Genomic DNA, 24,984 nt, shown 5'->3' with positions numbered 1-24,984 from the left:
TGCCTTTCCGCTCTTCATCCTCTTCAATGTCCTCCTCACTTCACTCTTACCAATCTTTGCTACTTCCTGCTCCACACCAGTCACCTCTTCTACTCTTCGTTCCCTTTCATTTTCCTCATTCATCATCTCTTCAAAGTTCTCCTTCCATCTTCCCATCACACTCCTGGCACCTGTCAATACATTTCCATCCTTATCTTTAATCACACTAACCTGCTGCACATCCTTTCCATCTCTATCTCTTTGTCTGGCCAACCTGTACAAATCCACCTCTCCCTCTTTAGTGTCCAACCTAACATACAAGTCCTCATATGCTCTTTGTTTGGCCTTTGCCACCTCTATCTTCACCTTACGCTGTATCTCCCTGTACTCCTGTCTACTCTCTTCAGTCCTCTCAGTGTCCCACTTCTTCTTAGCTAACCTCTTTCTCTGTATACACTCCTGAACTTCCTCGTTCCACCACCAAGTCTCCTTGTCCGCTTTCCTCTTTCCAGATGACACACCGAGTACCCTCCTACCTGTCTCCCTGATCAAATTAGCTGTAGTAGTCCAGTCATCTGGAAGCACCTCCAAACCACCCAGAGTCTGTCTCAGCTCCTCCCTGAAAACTAAACGACATTCTTCCTTTTTCAACTTCCACCACTTCGTCCTCTGCTCTGCCTTAGTCCTCCTTATCTTCCTCACCACCAGCATCATTTTACACACCACCATCCTGTGTTGTCTGGCTACACTCTCCCCTTCCAATGCTTTACAGTCACTGAGTTCTTTCAAAATTACAGCGTCTACACAAGATGTAGTCAACCTGAGTGCTTCTACCTCCGCTCTTGTACGTCACCCTATGTTCCTGCCTCTTCTGAAAGAAAGTGTTTACTACAGCCATTTCCATCCTCTTTGCAAAGTCAACCACCATCTGACCTTCTGCGTTCCTGTCCTGAACACCAAACCTGCCCATAACAGTCTCATCACCTCTGTTCCCTTCACCTACATGCCCTTTGAAATCTGCACCAATGACAACTCTCTCACCTCTGGGGATGCTCTGCATCACTTCATCTAACTCACTCCAGAATTTCTCCTTCTCTTCTAACTCACATCCTACCTGTGGGGCATAACCACTCACAACATTGAACATCACCCCTTCAACTTCCAGCTTCAGACTCATCAACCTGTCTGATACTCTTTTCACCTCTAGAACATTCCTCACAAAATCCTCTTTCAATATAACTCCTACTCCATTTCTCTTCCTATCTGACCCATGGTAAAACAACTTGAACCCTGCTCCTAAGCTTCTAGCCTTGCTACCTTTCCACCTGGTCTCCTGGACACACAGTATGTCCACCTTCCTTCTCTGCATCATGTCGATCAACTCCCTAGCCTTCCCTGTCATAGTACCAACATTCAAAGTCCCTACTGTCAGTCCTACATTCCTAGCTTTCCTCTTCTCTCTCTGCCTACGAACACACCTTCCTCCTCTTCTTCTTCGTCTTCGACCAACAGTAGTCCAATTTCCACCGGTACCCTGTAGGTCAACAGCACCGGTGGCGGTCGTTGTTAACCCGGGCCCTGACCGATCCGGTATGGAAGTCTTTGTCACGATTCCATGTTTGATTTGGCATGTGTTTTACGTCGGATGCCCTTCCTGCCACAACCCTCTGCATTTATCCAGACTTGGGACTGGCACAAGAAGACACTGGCTTGTGCCCCCTTGCGGTTGCATTACGTCTGCTCCTTTCAGTAGATGAGCTAAACTGCCTCTCTTGCCACAAACCCTTTGCGCTGCATTGTTGCCTTGACAACCGCACAACAAACTTAAAGGATAAACTACAAAGGCAACATCAAAGGCAAACTATCAAATCGGTATGACGTCACTAATTACATCCGTAGGCAGAAATATAACACAACACACATTACAGTACAGTTGACAATTCACACTACATACTACATAAAACAAAAACTAAACTGAGGAAACCCTTGGTTGGCTCTTACATACCTGGGCCCTTAATTGTGCTCCAATATTAGAAACATTTAATGTTGGAAACGAATACTAAGCTACTTTGCACAAACACAAAACAAATCATACAATAACCTACAAACATCATGACTATTCTTCTATGGTGTTCTCTCTTCAGTTCAAGGTGTAGGTGGGTCTGCATCAAGGATCGGCTCTGAGCCCCTTCTTGTTTGCTCTGGTGATGGACAGGCTGACAGATGAGTTTAGACAGGAATCTCCATTGACTATGATGTTTGCAGATGACATTGTGATTTGTAGTGAGAGGAGGGAGCAGGTGGAGGAAAATCTAGAGAGGTGGAGGTCTGCTCTGGAAAACAGAGGAATGAAGCTTAGCCGCAGTAAGACAGAATACATGTGTGTGAATGAGAGGGACCCAGGTGGAACGGTCAGGTTACAGGGAGCAGAGTTTAAGAGTTTAAGTGCAGGGTTAGATGGAGGCAAATGATTCGCTGTGGCGACCCCTGAAAGGGAACAGCCGAAAGGAAAAGAAGATCTCTGACACAAGGTAGATAAGACATGGTTGCGACCACCATGGCCTATATGCTCATGGATGTCCTGCAGTATAAGCTGAGATACCCGATAATCTTTAGAGAGAATAGCAGGGTGCTTGGATTCCTCTGGCATTGGCAGCTCGACTGAGCCATCCGCCTACATGAAGGATTCCATCCTGTATCATTGGATTAAGTCCATGTATGTTGCTGCTCTGTTTCACTGGTTCCTTTTTTAGCAGAGCTGAAATTTCATCCGGAAAGCTCTTCGGCTGGCAATGACGAATTATTTCAACCTCTGCTTCCTGGAGCTCATCCACAGTTAGTTAGAATAGTTACTTTCCATTTGGCCCTGCCAGTATGCTGGTTGTTATGTAGCAGTTGCAGGTGGCTGAGTTGATGCCGATCTTCATCAGCTGATAAACAACAGATGATCACTTGAGTAAAGTGCTGTAAGGGTGCTAACTGATCATGTGGGAGCAGTCCCGAATAAGAGACACGAGGCAACCATCATGTCCGATGTGATGATATGGGCCTATGCAGGTCATGATGCAATTCCCCTCCTGCCTCCCCTCAAACTCATAAGCCAAAGGTCAACTGATTGTCAAAAGTTAACTGTGCCAGATACACACTCAATTTACCAGAGATGTTTAAAACTCAACTTTTGCAAATTTAAGTCAAGTCTTTACTATCAAAAATGTGTTAACAAAAAATGGCTTAATATAGAAAAATGTCTTCAGCAGTGCACATTATATCATTAGATTATTATGGTCAAGCTTACCAGGCAGGAAAAGGTGCATAAAAGTACATAAAAGGTGGCATTCATTAACAAATATTCAACAGAGACAAATCAAACCCCCAGGAAATTAACAAAAGCCTAAGTTAAAACAACAAAAGGAAAATTATATTAATAAAAAAAAAATGGCAGCCTCAAAGCAAGCTACTACTTCCTCTCAACAACGCAGAATTTTATTTTCTTACTGTGCTGGAACCTACCTCCAGTACAGTTAAGCATATGGTGACGACCATAGTAAAATAAACAGATTATCTTAAATAATCGGCAAAATATAAGGACTAGAAATCTAATTTACGGCAAACATCACAAAGTGCCTATACCTCTTTATATTCTGTTACAACAGACCCTTATACTAGAAAACAATAATATAAACATAATATAAATAATAACTTAAAACATTGGCAATGTTAGGAAATACAGGGCCTAGTGAAAAGTGAAGAGAGTGACCTTTTCACAATTATTTGTGGTTTTATGCAAAAACTAGTTACTGTTGTAGTTGGCTGAGGTGGAGCTTGCTATTTTTTATTCACCTGCAACTAATAATTATTTTCATTGTTGCTGATTATTTTCTCCAATACTCAAATGTTAGGTTTTAAGAAATTCTGGAAATAGTGAGAAATTCAGTCACAATTGCTTTACAGGGTTTTATAAATAGATGCCAAATGTAGGTGTGTTACAGCCTGACTCTTTCTGTCTGCACCTTTAACGTACAAACACTTACGTCAGCTGCCAAGTCTGGAAAGCAATCATAAATACCCATACATTTTTGTTAGGAATTAAAATTAGAAACGAGACAATTACTTTGAGCTGCATAGATGAATTGTTTTCTTGAAGATATTGTGTACTTTTTGGTCCTGTCGGCTTATCCGGTGAGTTCAGGGTCCCCACAGCAGATCATTGTCAGCATGTTGATTTGGCACAGTTTTTACGTCAGATGCCCTTACTGAAGCAAGCCTCTCCAGTTTCCACCGGGACCAGCACTGCACAGCTGGGGAGGGGAATGTTAGGGTTCAGTATCTTGCCCAAAAACACTTCCGACATATAGCTAGGGCCGGGGATTGAACCACTGACCCTGTGGTCCGTGGACGACAGCCTTTACCCTTATGTGTATGTGTTCCATACTGTTTCTTATTTACCAGCTGGTTTGCCTCCACAAACTGCATATTCATCCTCGAAAACAACCCCTGGTACCTTTTTTAGAATATTCAAAGTAATTTTATGCTGCTACTGTTTAATTTCTGTCTATGGGGATGGAAATTAATAAAATCAGCCTCACTTCAATGCCATTTCCTCAACTATATTGTGTGCACGTTGCATCAATCATGAGCAATTGAGATTCTCTGTTTGCTTGCAGTTTTCTATACCAGTAATCATCATTCAGCTAAACAGATTTTTTCTTATTATGTGATATTATTGATATTGTTCACAAGTCCCAGTTCACAAGCCCCAGTCGAGTCTCACGTTTCAAGCTCTAAATCATCATGTTGATATGAAACACACTGGCAGTGGAGTTTCTCTTCATCCTTTTACCATAATAAATTATTCTAACTAGTAGGTTTAGCAAATTACCTCCAGCAGTCACAAAGCATAAAACTACTCTAAGCACCAGGGACTGACTATGTTGTTTGAATGGTAAGAAAGCATCCAACTTGCTAAAAACTTTGCTGAAAATATCCTTTTACTTATGCTTAGAAAACTATGTCTATATATGTCTTACAAAAATTTTAAAGATTCAGGTTTAAAGTTCTCTTAATTTATTGGTGCAAAACAGAAAGTGAAGAGACAACTTGTAACCATGGAAACAAGACAAAAATAAAAAGATGATATAAAAAATACCAGATTTAATATACTTATTCAGCAGATCAATGGGATACCAACCTTATACAAAACATGTTGGATGGAATGGAGAATATGTACCTTGTATGCCACTGCACAGAGGCGGGGGTGGGGAGCATTCCATAGCAGTAGAGACAGAGGCTTAAAATCCAGAGAGATAAGATCCACCTATTCTTGTAATTGTTCTCAATTTTAAAGTTTTAACTTGATTTCTTTTACTGTTCCTTGTTTGTATTATATACCAACTACTTTTATGTAGAGGTTGCAAAGAGTATACTGTTTGGGAAGAGACTGAAAATCTTTAGAGGCTTATCACATTTTAAACAAAGTGTATGTGAAACATTTTCTATCTTCATTAGCTTTATTTACAACATTAGTTAAATCCCACCACCATCGCAACCAGGCCAGAGGAGTAGTCTTAATGCCATCATTGAAAAGGTCCAATGTTGTTGTGACAGTCTCTCATTCAGTGAGTTTCTTTGGTCTCCTGCACCACCACCTTGCTGTAGGTGGGGGTTGAGCTCACTGTGGTTGTAGAGGAACCCATCACACTGTTCTGAGCGCCAGTGGATGTGCTGCACATATTATAGATGACTTTTTTAGAGCCAGATATGCCACTCTTCTGGGCCACACCTCCTGCTTCCTGGACCAGCTGCTCTAAGTTGCTTGTTGGACTTCCAACCACCACAATTTTCTGAGATCCTGAAAGCCCCCCTGCCTGTCGAGGACCTTCTTCCACAACAGTTGTCTGGCTCCGTCTTACCATTTTCACTGATGCTGCAGGGACCTTGTCCTCTACAGCTTTCACGGTCTGGGAGCCAGAGGTGTTTCCAGCTTGCATCAGGTTGGGACCAGCCCCCTGGACCCCGCTGTGCTCCACCAGTAGCATACTTGGTCCCTGGGCTTGTCCACTAGATATCACTTTTTGGCCCTGAAACATCATGCCTTGAGCAGGTACCTTGTGGGTGCCATTTAGGAATACCATGCCCTGCAGGTTGGTGGCTGGTGCTTCAGCCAGCAGCACAGTGTTCTGAGCCTGTGGCTGGACTACATAGTGCATGGGCTGCAGCATCGGGGTGGTGGTGTAGTAGACAGGCTGCTGCTGTAACAAAACCATCTGGCCTTGATTTCCCATTCCTTGCTTGACTGTGGTTATCCCTCCCTTTGCTATGGCAGTGCTTTCATTCACCACCTGTGAACGTTCAGATGTTTCCTTGACCACAGTTTTTTCTGTTTTGGTGACACTCTGCTGCAGCTTTGCGGGAGGGGACAGCTGAGGGGCACTCACAACATTCGATACTGATGTCTGAGTGTTGATAGATACACTGGGGAGGGAAGTGGACACTTGTTTGACTTCAGTTGGGATGGTCTTTCCTCCACAAACCTCTGCAAGGGTCTTGAACTTTGGTCCGAGGTCATCAAGGAACTGCAGGTCATTGTCAGACTCCAGGAGGCTGCAGCATCCCACTGAGCCAGCAGGGGAGTCCTGTCCCTCATTGTCATACACCAACAGAGAATCCTTCAGGTGTTCGAGCCCACCGGTCACCTTCTGTTGAGAAAATTAAAAAGAAACATTTACATACAATTTTGAGGACATTCATTTTTGGCATTCACAATTTAACATAAGAATTTCGATTAATATCCTGACTCATTATGTAATCAGTTCATCCTTGAATACAACTGGAAATTTGTGCAAGATGTAATGAAATTATCTCCAAGGGCTGATATCTTCCTACTGAGAATTGTTGTGTTGAGGAGAATAGAAGTGCCACATAACTGGTTGGCAGATCAAACAGGGATTTTTCTAGTCTGTATTTAGATTTTTCTTCAGTATTTGGTTTTGTTTTCACACTTTACAGCATATTTGCTAAATTCTGCATGTGGTCAATATGGTGACCATGTCCATGACCATGACCCTTTCTTAGGTTGCTGGTGTTTTATGTTTTTTCCATAGGCCTTTTAAGTTACAGTGTGTTGACATCTCAAGGCTACAGTACTTTGTTACTAATATCACCACAAGTTCCTGCTGTGATTTTATTAGTTTACTGCAAGGAAATTGGCAATCGAGTCTTTCCATATATGTCTCACCTGAGTGTAGTACTCTTCAAGGATGTTTTCTGGCAGAGCCATGCCGTCAAAAAGTCCTCCACTTCCCATTCTTGCTTCTCTGGCGAACTCAGCTGCATTGTAAAAGCTATTACTGGTATGATGGTCCCATTGTTTGGAACTCCCCCATGCTTCATCCCATCTTGCACTGTCACCTTTATGTTGGACCCCATTCATCCCATCTCTGGAGCTGAGAGATTGCACTATTGCTAAGCTGTTATTATTCATCCCCATACCCTGTTTGAGAGGATATCCATCAGTCTTTGTCACCATGGTGAGCAGCGGCACCTCCTACAGTGAAGAAGCATTTAATTTATAAAATTAGAAAGGAGTCAAATGAGCAAACTAAAAACAAGCTTTAGCTGTAAAAATCTTACAGGAGACATAATAGACCTTCATGTCGTCTAGTGTTGGTGGATGTAATGCATAGTTCACAGAGGTAATGGTGAGGAGTTAAGTAAGTTACATTACTCTTTCTTGAAGTGCTATGTAAGAAATCAATCCTGTCCTCAACACTTAAGGTCACAAGTTTAAAAAGCTAATATGTTTGTCTTACCGTGTTTTCTCCCTGGCCCTCAGTGTGGTAGCTAATGAGGTGTGATTTGGTATCAAATGGCATCTCAGTAAAGCCCTTTTTCAGAGCACCAACATCTCTCAATATACAGAAGAAAGCCAGCAGAGGGATAACTGTAAAAAGAGTAACAGAAAAGTTGTAGTCCTCCAGAGAAGGAAGAGCAGTTTCAGTTGTCATAATGCAATGTGATTCTGTAATGTCTGAGAGTAGGCCATTAGCTTTTTACTATACTAATATACTAGGGTAGAACCCATCTGGTTGTGTGAAAACTGGGCTGAGATCCACTCAAGTAAATTTCCAGGCTTGATACTGACACCTGTTGTCCAGACTAAAAAACACATGTTCTGACGATCTCTAAATGTTTCTGGAAAATAACTGGGGCAATTAGAAACTGTGACAACTGATTGCTCTCGTTTGCTATTTGTAACTACACCATTTAATTTTTTCCACCGAAAGCTTGCTGTGATTGGCTTTGTTATGGTGTAGCATAAGTAACAGTCAGTCCTTGGGCAAATGGTACAAAGCAATTCTTTCCTTCAGGGTTATTTAGCATCACCAATTAATCTAACATGCATGTCTTTGGACTGTGGGAGGAAACCAGAATACCTGATGGAAACCCATGCAAGCAAGGGGAAAACATGCTATCTCCACAAAGGAAAGTTCACTGCCTACAACCTAGTTTTGTACTTCTTAAAATATGTTCATTATGTTGGCCTAAAGTGAACTCAGCCTGTCTTGTGACTGTCTCGAGTACAGCAAAGAATCATCACGTGAAACTTACGCAATAAGACCAGCAGGCCCAGCAATAGCATCGCAATGCCTGCAGGTCCTAACTCTGATTTTTTTGTTGCCTGACCAAGTGCGCCTCGTTTTTCACACATTACTCCAAGCTCACAGGTGCAAACTTGAACCTTGACTTTCTGTGGTTCTGCACAGGCTTCTCCCTGGTTATCCATCACTACAAATTCCACCTCATAGACACCAGGCCACAGAGGCTCCTGAGCCGTCAGGGTTGCTCCGGTGTCTGCAGGCAAAAAGACAAACCTTATTGAATGTATTGAATGATTCATTTGATTTATACTGTTATGCTAATAATATATTGGATTACAAATGAATAATAAGATTTGGCTTTCCCACTTCTTAAAATATGCAGGTCTACTTTTCTATTAAGCATACCAGGATTGATAGAAAAATAACATTAAATAATCAGCAGCAGACAAACTCATATTAATAAAGAGGCGAATACAAATTTATATTTTTTTGCATATTATTATATCTGCCTTATTAATATTTGCCTTTATTCTGCTCACCATTTACGTGTTCCACCTGCCATTTGCCCTTAGTGCCCTCTGGGACAATTGCAAACTGAAAGGGCGGTCCATTAGGGTATGAATCCTCATCTACAGCATTCACATCAAAAGTAACATCCGTGGTGCATATAGTCTGGAAGTTACTGGTCAGGGTGGGGCAGTGGTCATTAAAGTCTTCCACCTGGATGGCTATAGTGCCGGTGGCTGTTTTGGCAGGCATCTCTTTGATGGAAAAACAAAAATAACAGAAAGATCAGCATTTATCTCCTGTATTATTGTGAATTTTACTTCTAGACCATAAAAGACAGAGCCACACCTGTATAGACATTAACTCTAACTAGCCATAAATGTTCAAACTAGACAAGTTTGTGTTGCTTGTCTACTTGCAATATATTTGTCTTATATGCATTCCCCACAACTGATGACCCTTCCTATTTCCCACTAGTCTAGTCTTACATGTAGAACTTCTAGAAGAATGTACCGTCTGTAATGCAGATTACTTTAGCGGTATATGTCCCATTGACAAGGAATTTAGATTCTCTGTCCGGCATCTTATTCAGTCTGATTTCAGCTGTCTTTGGGTCGATAAGTAGCCAGTTGTCCGGGTCTGAGCCTTTGGCATACCTACAGTAAAATTAGCCAGTGTTAGTTATGGTGGGGTTTAGAAATTGCAGCTGATGTAAACAGCAGTAAATATGCTTGTGTTGGCACTAACCTGACATTCTCAGCTGGTTTTCCAGTGTCTCCATCTACTGCAGGGTATCTACCAATAACATCTTTCATGTTGAATGTGTGGCCTCCCTCTGAGATGGGAATAGCTTTGACTTTAGGGTCAAAACGTGGCCCCTCAGGCTGGTTTATCACATTGATTTTGATCGGATAAGTGTTGAGTGAAGATCTTTCAGGTGCACCACTTGCTCCGCTCCCTGTACTCGTTCCGCTCGCTCCACTGGCTCCACTGGCTCCACCCGCTCCACCCCCTCCTCCTGCTCCCCCCCCTCCTCCTGCTCCCCCCCCTCCTACTGCTGCTCCACTTGGTCCACCCCCTGGTGCACCTTGTCCACCCCCTCCAAAATTTACGTCAGCTACATTTTTTGGCAAAGATGGATCATATGGTGGAGCCTTGTTTCCTACAGCTATCCCTAGTTCAAGGTTCTTCACATCCTCATAATCCACAGCCTGTAAAATTATACACACACATACACAAAAAAAAGGTCAGCTTACCCCACTTTCTGTGCGTATTACTAAATACAAGTTCAAGTACCTATCAGGTTACCTGAAATCAAACAGCCCAGGTTCAATGTACGAGGATATTTTTTTGGACCACTCTGCACATTCATTGCACCACCTCACTTCCCTTAAGAATAATTTGCTATACATATAATTAGTAAATGTAAAATACAGAAATACTGATTCATGAATAATGAATCTTATTTGAGCAAATGAGGCTGACTGTAAGCATGTGCATAAACACACAGTTCAGTAGTGTATAGAAGATGAGGTGCCCCATAGGTGTTATTACTTTGGTGTTCACCTTATTTTTGGGGCCGCCACCGTAGAAATGTTTATAGATACAACTTTCATCAAGGTAGTGCAAGTAAGAGTAATCTAGTTAAAACCTGCTTTTGCTCCCATGGGTTAGCCTCCAATTGTAGTTCTGACACACCTGCATGTAATGCCCAATTTTTCAGGACATAGTGTAAACTTGCATTAGTAGTATGGTTGACAGCATACCTGCTAATAGCAATACATGTGCTGTCTGAAATCTCCTTATAGAGTAGCCTACAGAATTTGTTGTGCTGTTTGCTATTGCTGCTATTGTATTCACTACTATGACTACACTGACTACTTGATTCTAGTGATGCCAAAATTATCCCACAAAAAAAAAAACAATTCCAACACTTGGAGTATTTCTTGTAAAATAAACCTGCATTACCTTGTCAAGCATTAGGATTCCCTCATTAGTGACAGGGTCTGTTTTAATGCTGAAGTATCCGGCCTCATTGCCTCTGATGATGTCAAACTCTGCTACCCAGTTCTCTGAGCCCTTCAGGTCTAGGTCGTGTGTTTTGAGTCTCATCACCTCCACACCCTGTGTGTTCTCCACAATGCTGCCTTCGTACTGGAACAAAACCCCAAATTACATAAAAGCAATAGGTTTAATTTAGTATTATTTTTAAATACATTTGTTGATATTTCATATGGTGTTGATATTTTTAATTTGGTTTTAACGTGCCCCCGTATAACATGAGAACATCCAATATTTCCCAGATTAAATGTTCTTTTCTTGACAAAAGTAAACAGGGAACTTATAAAAGTCTGAAAACTCTTATGCAAACCTCCAACATACAGTAGAGTGTAGATGTTATATTATGTAATGTGTTGATACAGAAGAGTGTCAGCAAGAAAATTACCGCTGTTTTTTCCAGAGTGGGAGGGTTGTCGTTTACATCACGAACAATAATAGTAACAGTGCCGGTTCCTGTACGTCCCTCTGGTTTGCCATTGAGGTCTTGACCCTTCACCGTCAGAATGTATTGATCCTGTGTCTAAATTGGAAACATAAAATAAGAAAACAAGTTTGTATTACTTTTCAGCACATGCCTCAGCTATGATTTTATTTAATGAAAACACAGGTATAGAAAATCAAGTTTCCTTAGTTTATACCTTACCTCTCTGTCTAGAGTAGGCTTTTTGACACAGATAGTCCCATCAGCCTTTATGAAGAACATGTCATGAGGTGGCTTCTGATCTATGAGGCTATAGGCAATCTGAGAGTTCGGGATTCCTGGTTCATCAGCATCAGTAGCAAAGATTTTCACAACTGTAGTCCCTGTAAAAACGTTATTAAAACAGTCATCTAACAGGCTGCTATCTTTTGTCTGATGAGAGCAAACCGAATTCATTAAATTTTATTTTACAAGTCAAAAGGAAGAGACAACACAGGCTCAGAGTTCACATATATGTTGATATTAATGTTGAAATTTGACTTGACTCAAACCTCTTGGATGCAGGCTTTTAAAATTAAAAAGAAAGAATCCATCTACGAAGTTTACCTAATATAAGCTACATTTGCATTTTACTTCAAGCAGTTTGTCTTTAAATACATGACTGTATATATCTTCAGTTGGGCATGATATTTTACTAAAACCAAAAAAAAACAAATTGTAAATAAATTCAGCTTTAGCAGTTATTAGCAGCCCCAGACTCTTGAATGTTGGTGAATATTCTAGATTTGAAATATAATAAATAAAATGTTTTCTATAAAATCTAAATCTAAAATGTGATCAAATTTTTACCTAAAACTACATAAAAGGGAATCCAACTGAACAGATGACATAAAAATATATGTCTTGTTTGATGAAAATTTACCAGGTGTGTAATATCTGTTTAAAAATGACTATGTAAGCCTATACCTTCAGTAACCGCTATGACCTCCTGTAATCAGCCCTGCATATCTGTTTGGAGGGATTTTAGCCCATTCATCCTTACAGAACAGCCTCATCTCGGGGATGGTTTGATTTTATTGTTCTCCTGATAGTAGATTCATAAACACTAATTTTAGCCACTGCAAAAAAGGCATTTAGTTTTAGACATTGATAGTGAAGACCCAGATCTCTATACTTTCAAAGCATTAAGGCCTCCCAAAATCACATGATTGCCATCCCAATGATCAAATCTTCTCTAATTCCCCCTACAAATGAAAGTACTCTACATGTTCACATCCTTTTGCCAAAGACAAATATATAATATTGGCTTATTTTCCAGAACAAATCAATTAAATAATTCTTTGGGCTCATTGTTTTAAATGCATTCTCCATCAAGGGTTCACAAACTTTCAAGCGCCACTGTAGAATGTATTTTGAATGTAATTTTAAGATCCCAAGGAATTTGAAACTAAAGCGTCTTATTAACAGCAGTAAACAGGTAAACTGTACTGTATGTTGACCATATACTCAAGTTGTACTACTGTGTTACATTATTGCTTTTGGGAGAAATAATAGTGCAAACCAGCTAATACTATAAAAATATAGTTTGGTTCTGTCTGCACTTTACTTTTACTTTCATGACAATTTAAAATGTCACTGCTATTATGTTCTACACTGAACACTGGGTAATTGTGAAGTTAGAAGGTTGAGCCTACTAGAAGATGGTAACAAAACATTCTTGCAGTTTAAAAAAAACATGCTTTGGTTTAGTTGAAGCCAAGAAGCTTTTTAGGGTTAGTTTGCCATCACACATCAAGACATGTGATTATACACAAAAGCTAAAGCACCAACCTGTTGGACTGAGCTCATCCACCTCTGCAGGTGGGATGATCCCAAACACTGGGGAATTGTCGTTCTCATCCTCAACTTTGATTCGTATGTCAATGTTTTTCTCTGCAAGACTTCCATTGGAATGAGTAGCAACACCTGACAGCTGAAACAGGAGAAGATAATATCTTAAATGTTGTCTTCTTCATTGTTTGGCTTAGCAAAAATATTTTACAAATATATCTCAGTGTCAAATATGAAGAACAGCAGTCAAAAGCACAAGAAAATCTATCACGGATCTCTCACATTGTACGTGTCGATGAATTCCCTGTCAAGCTTTTGGGTCACACGGATGTATCCAGTTCTGGGGTCCACTACAAACACGTGGAAGGGATACTGGTTTGCACCGATTCCTTCCAGGGAGTATAGAATATTAGCGTCAGATTCAAAATCAGATCGAATCTGAAACCAGAAGAAGAAAGAATCGTTTAATTTCACACACTAGAGCCCTAGACAAACAAAAGCAACCTTCAGTTGTATGCTTGTCTTTGGTGACACTTTTTTGTCTGTTCCAGTGCCCCCCTCTGGTGGCTGGTGATGGTTATTAATTTTAGCTGCATGTGCACAAGTTAGTTTGCTTGATCAGCTTCATCTATGGTGAGGAATGTGCAGTGCATTTTCTGATTTGTGTACTAATAATTTAATTATTATTAATAATCATATTAGTTTAATTATGAGTTTCAGTATTAGTCTTTAAAAAAATTTAAGTTTGGGTTATTTACTATTGAACTTGCTTTTCATCTCAGTCTCAGTACTATATTTTCGAAACATTTTCTCACTCTATCCAAATAAAATATATAAATAATAATAATAACTAATAATAAATAAATGATATTTGTATTCTTAGTGCTAGTCTTATTTGTCATTTTAAGTCACCCTGTTAGTTGAAATGAATGACTCACCTTGGCAATGTATTCCAAATGAGAGAAGTCTGTGTTTTCTTTCAGATACCTTGCTGGAAGAACCCATTCTCTTCTTTTTCTTGACTTCAGACTGTCTTTAGAGTTAGGCCTTTCCACAGCAATAGCATAGAACTGAAATACAGTATAATGAGTGTGGAGACTTCATAATGAATCCTACAGATGAAGTCAGCTAAGTCTGTTGAATTTTTAATGGATACAGTTCCAGTAAGTAAGTAAGTAACAGAAAGTAAAAAATAATGTACTCAATATTACATACTTATTGAACTTTTTTTCCAGTTTAGCCTAGGGTTATGCAGGTAAATGTCTTCATAAAGAAATAGCAGCCACTTACACTCACGTATGATTTTTGTGTAACTTTTCCCTATGGTGGGTTGCTACCTATCCATCACATACTTAACACATTGATGGGCAAAAGACAAAGGCTATAAAAACACAAGAAAAGTCAGCTAAGTGGAAACATTGAACATATTTGACTGACAAAACAAAATTTCGCAGAGTTTTTTCTAATTTTTGCAGCCTAAATTGCCTGATTTCATAGCAGATTTTCTAAAGTGAACTGTATGCATGTGATGTTTTCACAATATTATGCTGCAATGTCAAACAGAATTTAATTTGCCGAATTAATTGATGAGATCGCAACCACTGAAAAGGTAGAGGGATTCTGGCTTTAATTTTAAAAGCCTACATCCAAGAGGTTTGAATAAAGATTTTAATTTTAAAGAATTTTGTTTATAATTTATCAGGAAAACAATGATGTATATTCAGTTAATTCTTGAAGCTTTTTATTGAAAGTTTTAAAAATACATGTTTTCATTTATCAATTTCGTCACTGTTTTAATATATATGTACAGTTTCTCCTTCTACATTTTATAAACATTTTCTATCCAGTTTTATGTTTTAACACACTCATATTTCGAGTGTGTTAATTATATAAATAGGCATTTGCCCATAGATCCTGTAAACTGCCCCTGATAAAAAAGCCCTCTGCTAACAAAGACTTTTCCATTTGTCAACCAGTGTTGCCAAGTTCTTTTATCTCATTCTTAAGTTCCTGTTAAATGTACCTGGACATGAGTCCTATAATATATGTTCTAAAAAAGGTAAACTTCAGGGTTATACTTTTACCATGTCTTCCACTTTTATCTCCAATCATATTTTGTCTAAACTGGCAAGTAAATTGTGTATTTTATCTGGATTCAACTATGAATCACAGCATGTACAGTATGGATAAAACATCAAATATTTTTAACCAACATAAGTGTTTTCCATTCTCCTGGCTATTTAGGACTTTAATGGTGATACTTTATGCTGAAAATGGAAGTGTGTGAAGAGTCATACACTAAAAAGTTCAAAACGAAAACAGGTTTGACAACAAAATGCCAGTGTGCATGCCCAGACAGTCCTAAGAAAAGGCCTGAACCTATCATGTCAATAACAAACTGCCTTCTGACTGCAGATTTCCTCTCTTTCTGCTCACAAAGAGGAGCGTCTGGCTGAAATTTGATCTGCCACTTTGGGAGAGGCTGGGACTGACCTGTTGTTCTCTTAGTACTACCTGCCCTGTAACACTCTTTTTTTGTCTATTGCTGCATGGTATAAAAATAGAAGTGGAACTAAAGCATGGCCAACAAATGCAGTGAGGGCCAACTTGACTAGTCAACATTAGCATTCTACATAATGAAATTATGTAGCAACCACTGAGCTGCTTTTGTTTACAGAACTCTGTGTTACCATGCATCTGCCCCATTCTGCTCTTTGTTTTTTGCATTAGTAAACAATTGTACAAAACAATAAAAGGAAGGACTGGTAAAATATTAATGACATCACTTTTTAGTTCATTCCTAATTGCACTGTTCTTTTCTAATGTTTGCGTGACATTATAAAGTATGACATGGTTACTCCTATGTGATATAAGGAATAATCTAATTGCAGAACATTAATAGGCTTTTGTACTTGGGTAGATGCCATGTACTGAAACCATGCGGGTTTCCTCATCTGCATTACTCTTTTCCTTGTTAATTCTGGATTGTATTTACAGCTACCAGAGGTGATGGATTTAAAGTCATTTTGTCTTGTGTTTGTTACACATTTCTATTTCTGTGCCAACAATAGGTTTCATAACAGTTGAAATCTCAATGTATCTCATGTTTACAATCAAAAATAATTGGCTGACATGCTCTGCTACTGACAGAAACAGCAGATGTTCACTAATTTGAGACAAAAAAATTCACTGGAAAAAAAAACAAAATGCATCTTGACCGCATTAGCAAGTGTATTTGTTTTTGGAATCTGCACTTTAAAGTGGGCTTATACCTACATGTTCTTCAAACAATGTTTTTCTTTCCATAAACCATGACATCTGTGTGCAAAAGCATCCACCTGTCAGATACTGTGTAGCTGTTTTTGTACAGATACTGACACACCCTGCCACTCCTTGGAGTTTTAACTATTCAGTCAATTTATATGGGATGGGGATTTCAAGATTAGAGGAGTATATAGTGTATACATCAGCATTAACAACGTTTACTTTTCAGGCAACAAAAAAATTATAAATGTTCTGCAGTAATATAGCACTTACTACCTATTGGTAGTCAAAGCGTTTTACATGCTTCTCATTCACACACCCATGGGGGAAATTCTTTGCCGCCGGCCAACACTCACCAGGAGCAACTAAGTTGGGGTTCAGCGTCTTGCTCAAGGACACTTCCACATGTGACCGAAGGAGCTGGGGATCGAACAACTGAGGTATTGGTGAACCACCACTACACCTGCACCACAGTTACCCCTTAGGTATAGTTATTAGTATCCTTTCTCACAAGTGGATAACTATTGACTAATAAATTATTTCATATCTCTGAGTCAGTAGTCAATCTAAAAAACAGCTTTTAAGTACATGTTAAGTACAATGTTGTTAAAATCTTACATTTAATTCCAAATACACAGAAATACAACTTCGCCATTTTTCACATTTGAAAGTTGTTTAAGGTTTACACATGTGAATTCAAAGTGAATGCAAAAGTAAATTTAAAAGCAACATTTGATTTCCTTGTGTGTGGTGTGTGTGTTTTAGTTTGTTTGACTATTCCTCCTAACTAAAAGAGATCCTGAACAAGTACACTAACAAATAAAATCTGAATAGACAGAAAATGAATACGGGACAATGATCAGAAGTAAAGAAGTAGTAAGCGATCAGAAATCAAAGAAAGAGTTTGGACATAAATGTAACCTTTAGAGTGTCAATCAATCAATACAAATAAAACAATTTATGACACACATTTGGAACAAATCTGGACTAGACTTAATGTAGTCAACAGCATCATGTTTGTACTGACGTTTAGAGAATGAACGTACTTCTACATGAGTAAAAACATGTAAACTTGTGCTTCATGTAGTTGACGTACCTTTGGGGCAATTACTTTTAACTACAGTGTGTGTATTTTTACCAGTTCTGTTTGTGGCCAGCAAAAGCACTGCCCGTGTAAACAAGTGCTCGTCTCAATATAAAAGTGAGACGTTTTTGCGACATCTCCCGCCACATCTGCGTTGCCATGGCAGCCATTTTTTTTAAAGGTCAACATGATTTGGTTAATAATTAAACGTGACTGAGGAAGCGCCATAAGCATTATGTTTAAAATACGTGAAACGGCTTTCGAAACGTTCCCAGTGCCCTTATATGCGAATCGGCTCGAAACCCACACTGACTTATTTTCATTGTCTCCATTTTAACCATCAAAACGAACATTTATATTTATTGTCGCCTCATTTACAACAACGTCCATGACTGTTAACAGGTCACTGTCTGTCTAAAAACACGATCACTAAAAGTTGAGAACTAAGCAAGACGATGAAAAAACAGCAAGTAATAAAAAAAGACAGGAAACAGCTTCAGGTACTCACCCCAAACAGTAACAGCACAAACACGGGCAAACAAACCCGAAACATGACTGGAGAAAAGTCTCTGTATCCGTGAGGTTGAATCAAGTCCAGATGGCGATGATAAGAGTTCCTGAGTGACTGTGAGCAGACAGAGGTGAGGATGAGGCTTATGACAGGGGGGAGGGGAGGAGTGCTCCACCACAAACACACACACCCAACCAGCATTCCCTAACCCCTACCTCTAACCCTAATGTGACAAGTCCACGGTTAAGGCTCTAATTTTGCAGAAGAGAAAATGCCCTCATGGCAATGTTATCACTAGAATTTGTCCACACCAGGTAAAGACATGGATAGTAAGAAAATAGGCCAGTGGGCACAGACAGGCAAAAGACCCCTCGCATACCCCCATGACCACCAGACCTTGAAGAGCTACAAATCAACAACAAATGAAGACGTCACATCTTTAGAAGTTATTTTGTGTGTCTATTAGTTTTCGTGTGGGATGTTGTTTTTTTTTTTTTTTTTGAAAATTTGTTTTATTGCTTTTATTTATTTATTTTTAAGTCATGTAACCTTTTTGTCTTATTCATGCATTTTGGCTGTTTTTTAAGCATTTGTTTTTAATCTCTGGCTGTTTTTTATGTGTGTGTCTATATGTCTGGTCATTTTGTCTCTATTTAGTCATGTTTTGTTTTATCTTAATTTTTATCGTAATTTTGCTTTTTATGGGGGGGGTAGTCAGGTTAACACTGACTCTCTAATAAAAAAGTGTTAAATAGAGAAAAAATAGAAGAGACTTCACATTCAATGGTTCTGTTGACTTCATATGAAATTAATATACGATTAATAAATCTATAATCTAGGCTATTAACATCAAAAATGACCAATTAATTAATTCTAAAAAAACTAAGGTAGAGCAATGACAAAAGTCAAACAAATGTCTAACCTGAGGCTGTTAATTAATCCAGATATTATCATATAATTACTTTACTGTTTAATGTGCCAGCGCATCGAGTCCAGACTGGTGGTAGCCTGGAGCACCTGCTGGTACAATGATGAATGAAGTCTAGTTTATATCACAATAATGGACATATTCCTACAAATAATTGTATGGTAGTAACAGTACTAGACAACTCTTAGGGTCTTTTGACCCTACTGGGACAGAGTAGTCGTACTTTCCTGTTGTTGTTAGTACCTGCTGACACTCTTATTGCAGTTTTTCTGTAGAGAAGCAGAATTGCTACCACTACTCGGCCAGGTAGCAGACATATTTAATTTTGTTGGTACAGCATAGTCAATGGAATGGTTAAGGTCACTCTGTGAGATTGAGTTTGTGAGACACCACCCACATATCAGAGCAGGTCTTCTTCCTGTTTGTCTTGTTTGTCCTGCTCGTTTTTTATGAAGCTCCGCTCCACTCGGCTCTTTAACCTCTCAACAGTCATACACAACAACGTCAATGTGTGTCTGTATGATCGCAGTGAGCTATTGTCACAGTAGTACTGTATGTGTCTGTGAGCCTTTTTTTATATGTGTCACAAACAGTTCCCAGTTAGTTCTTTTGCGTGTTCTTGCAGAGACTGTTACCAAACCACTATATGTGGACAGTCTGTTTAAAATGCATCTTTTTTAACACCTGACTTCCTACTTGGGGTGTTGAAAAAAAGGCAGTACATTCGAGTATTGTTTTATAATGTTTTGTGATTCTTTACCAATTCTCTACACCGCACCGACTTTTAATTAACACGTTACATGTAAAATGTAGTTGGAGAAAGTGTTTCATTTTGTGTTGTGAAGACAATATAGATGTTTTGATCCTCTGCTGCTCTGATTGCATAAAGACACAACTTATATTTTATGCATATGAGCCCTTTATAATAAAAGGTGTTGTGCCACCATATTTCAGGGTGCTCTTTCATCAAATATTCCTGTTGGAATTCCTGTTATATGACAGAATGGGGACAAACATCTGTAAACAGATTACTCTAACACAACATAATGACATGTCAAATTATCAGAAAAGCAGCAATGAGTTGAATGACAGGTCCCACTTCACAACAAATACAGTTGAAAACTTTAACCACAGGCCAAATAACTTATCATATTTGCACTTTAATCCAGGTATGGTATCATATGATTTGCTGACAAACCACTATTAAATTTCAGTAACTGCTTCTCATTCACCCATTCACACACTATGCAGCAGATATTCACCCACCAGGAGCAACTAATTTGAGGTTTGGTGTATTGCTCAAAGACAATTTGACATGTGAGAGGAGGAGACAAAAATCAAACTAACAACCCTGGGAGTGGTGAACAACCTTACCACTGTACCTCTTTAGCCAGTCATCCTCACTGTATTGTGACATGGGTGAAAAAAAATCTCTATAGTGGTTATAGGGACATTCCTGTATGCAGCTAAGCTTGGCTTCTGTCATGTGTAAAGGGGAATTATCCTAGCAAATGCAGAGAATATTAGATATGAGCTGCATTCCACTTACCAATGAGGTTCAGAGCAGATCAGCAATTTGATACTTCTGATATGGTTCAATATTAACAGAATGACCTGGCACGATGTACTGTACGTTGTTTGATAGGCTGCCGCTGCTACAGCCTGATGAGGCAGTGCAATTAATTTGGGTATTTAGAAGCAGATCTCCTTCTATTGATGTCCATGTGGGTTTAGGTGGTGGTTTGTAATAAAAACTCCTGTGCTAACAACATGGACAGATCATGAGAAATTAGGCCCCTGGGTAAAGACAGGTAACAGGTCTTTCAAAGACTGAAAGGGACACAAATCAAGTACAAAGAAAGCTATTATTGTTATAGTGCTCATTTGGTGTTTGCATTTTATTTTTCTCCTTTTGGTCATTTTGTGTCTTTATTGGAAATGTTTGTGTGTGTGTGTTTTAATCTGCTTTCATCTCAGTTCTCTTTTTTTTGTCTTTGGATAGTTTTGAGAGTCAGTGGGAACTGGCACGACAAAATAATAAAATAATTAACCAAAGTTCAGTTTTATTTGTGTCCAAGTTTGTTGTACTACAGCAGCATGAAAAGATAAGTAGGGTGTAGTGGCATTTTTCCAGCTAAAAGCAGGTGTGTCTGTCATAAAGTCATAAAGGCCAAAAGTGAAGTGATGTAAGTGATGTAATAACCTTTTCCATGTTGGTGCTATAGCCAATTTGGATTGATCAAATCAAGATAAACTGATGTAGGTGCCACATCACAAAATAAAACAACAAGGTGTGGCTTTAGTTTGGCAAAGGGCAATTTCAGATTGTTGGCAGTGCATGAGCAATACAGAGGAAAAATGATTCAGCAGTTCCAAAGAAGTTCAAAGTTGATGATATAAAAAAACAAAAACATCATAATGATATTTGATGAGCTGTAATAGTGGAACCAGACATGGTAAACAGTGGATAAACAGGGAATTTCCATAATGTGTTTACCTGTAGCTGAAAGTAGCTTAAATTAGTCACTACAATGGGGTTTAATGAGGAAAGTTCTGCAATATTAGTGTTCTCTATGCAAAGTTAAACACATAATGTACTTTTATATGGTTCATGTGGATCATATTTTTAAGCTAAATACAGTCTGGGCCATATATATTTACACAGGGACACAACTGTGCATTATTTTGAAGCTGGACTACAGATTTGTAATAAAACAATAAGGATGTGCATTAAGTGTAGACTATCTTTTTTAATTTAAAGTTTTGTGATACATACTTAATGTACGGCGCTAAAACTTCATTCATACCCACCCAATTTTGGTGGCTAATACACAGTTGGATAGTTGGCTTATCAGCCGTTCCACAACCAGATAGATGTTATTTTCTATTTAGTTCATTTACAAGTAAACTGATAAAAGTTCTAGAGTTGATTTCAAGTGTTGCATTTGATTTTCTAATCTGCTCTTGTTAACTGTCAATAAAAAGTCTAAAAAGTTGTTAGTGTCAGTGAACTAGTCATCATTAGGCTGAAAACGCAGACTAAATACAGAGGGTTCATTACAAAATGTAAATTTGAGAAACAGGAAGACTACGGCCTTGTTCTTAAACGGATTAGCAGGTTAGCCAGATCTGTTGGTTCCTCTAAGTCAAGTTGTGCTTCTCGTGGCAGGAGAAGGTTTATCCTTATCAGTGCTAAAACGATAACTTCTTAGATTTGAAAGCTGTGGGACCAGTAAGTACTTAATCAAGCAATTCCATTACATCAGGACAATAATTAAGGGTTATGTATTTTTAACACAAAGGTTGTTGCGTTAACAACACGTTGTGTAAGAACTCCTAGCAACTATTGACCTCAAATAATTAGGAATATAGAATACGCCCACACATTGTGTGTGGACTCGTGCACTACTGAGTCTCTTCGTGGTTTTCCTGTGCACTACTGAGTGGTGGGATAAGACAATTCAAAAAATAAGAAATCAAATTCAACGGCTTTCGGCTTGCCGCTTCAGAGGTTGCCAATGGTAATGATGGTATAAGACCAAGTGTAAAATAGTCTGGATCTTAGAATAGATAGTAGAAAATAGAGTTTTCAGAATATTCAATATATAATTCTCTTTACTTCCACCTTTTCTCAGGTTCTTGTCACACTTGTACTTGTCCCAATTACTGTGTGTACAGAGATTAAACAGATGATTTACCATCAGATCAGTAGACAGTCTGTGATGGTGTCAACAAAGATTCATATTTATTATAATTTGTCAGACATTTTTTGCAACCATTTTTTTGCAGTATCTTTAAATTCTTCAGTCACTTTGTTGGGGTGAATAATTTTCTAGCAAGCACTGGGCAACAGTGGAGAGGAGAAACTGTTTAATGTAAGAAACCTCCAACAAAACCAGGTTGTGGGTAGCAGTACTCATTTGGAAATGAGGAGCAACAAAAGGCAAGAACCAAAACACTGGGCAGGTTTTTGGGCAAGTGGCCAATAGCTCTGAAGACTGTGAGGATTCTGTAGAAGAGTATACCTGGAGAAAGGTGCAGAGAGACAAACATAGCTACTATGTCATTTAAGAATAAAAGCTAAAATGAGTGTTAGCGAAGCATCCATAACAGTCCCTCATTTTAAAGAACACCTCCTGTTGGCACAGTAAAGAAAATGGGTCTTTAAAGTGAGATAGATGATGCTTTGTGAAATATAACTTCACCAGAGGCCTTGCTTTGTCTTACAAAATATGTGTCTAACCTGCAGCTGTGTTTCAAGCATGTCCTATCATCTGCCTGCTCATGCTTGTCAGAGAGGAATGAGATCCTACTAATTGATGTTAACATTAGACATGAATAACTATGACAATAACCTGTTGTGATGGAAAATCACGTATGTATTCTTTGTGAATTTGTACATCTGATGTCTAATGTGGTATGTCTTATGATTAAATTGTAATCAAAATGGGGGAATTGTGATGGAAAATAATGTATGTATACTTTTAATGCTTTTGATTAATTTAATTGTACTCATGGAATGTGTTCATTATGCCTGTGCAGGATGTTTTGATTTGATTGATTACACTCGAGGTGTCTGTTACCAGTAATTGTCAAGTATAATTACAGAATACTTGCAGAAAAAAATAACACCAAAAAAGCGAAAATACTCAAGCAAAACAAAACACATTAGATAAAGTAATCAGTACACAGTATAAGCAATAAAATGCAGTCAGTTGTTAAAAAGTTTACTGTGGAAATCATCTTTGCCTGACTGTCGCTCAGTTTTGGAGGAGTGCACTCTTGGGGCAGCTCTGTTTACAATTTCAAAAACGGAAATGGAGGACCAGTCAGTAGAAACCACTTTTTAATAAGGCATAAACTGTGACATGGTTAAAAAGAGAAAACTGAAAATACAGTTCTGCTACAGTTCTTACAGGGTAGAGTGCACATTATATTCAGTATTCTTAGAGTGAAAACCGGTTCCACAGGAACCGGTCTGCTGGTGACACACACAGAGAGATAGCATAAGCAGCTTAAACATGTCCTATATTGTTTACTGAGCACCTTACCCACCCTGAGTGAGAGTGACTCACCCAGCTTACAATGATGATAGTGTAGGTCATGTGGGTTCACATAATGAAACATGTAGATTATAGTTGAAACTATATGCTTCATTATGTGAACCCACATGACCTACACTATCATCATTGTAAGCTGGGTAAGCTGGGTTTTCCTATTATGCTTCATTAATGTCGCTGGTTTTTGAATTTAATTTTCTAAATGTGCCAACCTATCTAGAGTCTAGTCATCCAAATAAAACTTTCTAGGTCCACCCCTGTCCAGAGAAAAGAGGCTATCATCAATTACTTTTACTGGAAACAGAGAGCAAAGAGAGGTCAGTTCCTATCAGCTCCCACAGTGGTAGAAGATGTAAATCATTTATGAACCTACCGTCTGTTTTATCTGGGTGTAAATTTACCTGCTGTGCATTAAACACTGCAGACTCCAGATGACACACACATCTTCATGGTGCTGATGAGGTCAGTATTCAAATGATAAACACCTTTACATTCCCCCGAACAACAACAACAGCAGCAGGAACGATGCACTTAATGAACTGCACCAGTACATCAGTGAGCAGCAGACAGCTTCTCTCATCATAGCTGGGGATTTCAACCATGCAGACTTAGGAGTGTGTTTCCAAAAATACACCAACACATTAACGTTCCAACATGAAGTAACAACATTTTAGACCTTTTTTACACCACACAGAGAGGAGCTTACAAAGCCCTTCCCCTCCCCCACCTCGGTGCCTCGGAC

The 24,984-nt window shown here is 38.9% G+C and overlaps 1 protein-coding gene across 1 annotated transcript; it reads right to left on the bottom strand.

The window, feature by feature from the left end:
- Window positions 1–5,026: 5,026 nt before the first annotated feature.
- On the bottom strand, window positions 5,027–18,470 carry LOC137131477 (desmoglein-2.1-like). Its single transcript, XM_067512799.1, has 14 exons — window positions 18,252–18,470; window positions 14,334–14,465; window positions 13,678–13,833; window positions 13,396–13,537; window positions 11,788–11,948; window positions 11,530–11,664; window positions 11,052–11,237; window positions 9,831–10,294; window positions 9,597–9,739; window positions 9,116–9,337; window positions 8,587–8,829; window positions 7,788–7,918; window positions 7,214–7,522; window positions 5,027–6,674 (listed from the first exon to the last, which is right to left on the bottom strand). The coding sequence occupies exons 1-14, from the start codon at window positions 18,453–18,455 to the stop codon at window positions 5,592–5,594; spliced, it is 3,711 nt and encodes a 1,236-aa protein (XP_067368900.1). The 5' UTR covers window positions 18,456–18,470; the 3' UTR covers window positions 5,027–5,591.
- Window positions 18,471–24,984: the final 6,514 nt, after the last annotated feature.

The sequence above is a fragment of the Channa argus genome, chromosome 8 (genome assembly GCF_033026475.1).
Source record: "Channa argus isolate prfri chromosome 8, Channa argus male v1.0, whole genome shotgun sequence".
In the NCBI taxonomy this organism is placed as follows: domain Eukaryota; kingdom Metazoa; phylum Chordata; class Actinopteri; order Anabantiformes; family Channidae; genus Channa; species Channa argus.
Note: the sequence above shows the minus strand (reverse complement) of the source record. Positions and strands in the feature narration are given on the sequence as shown.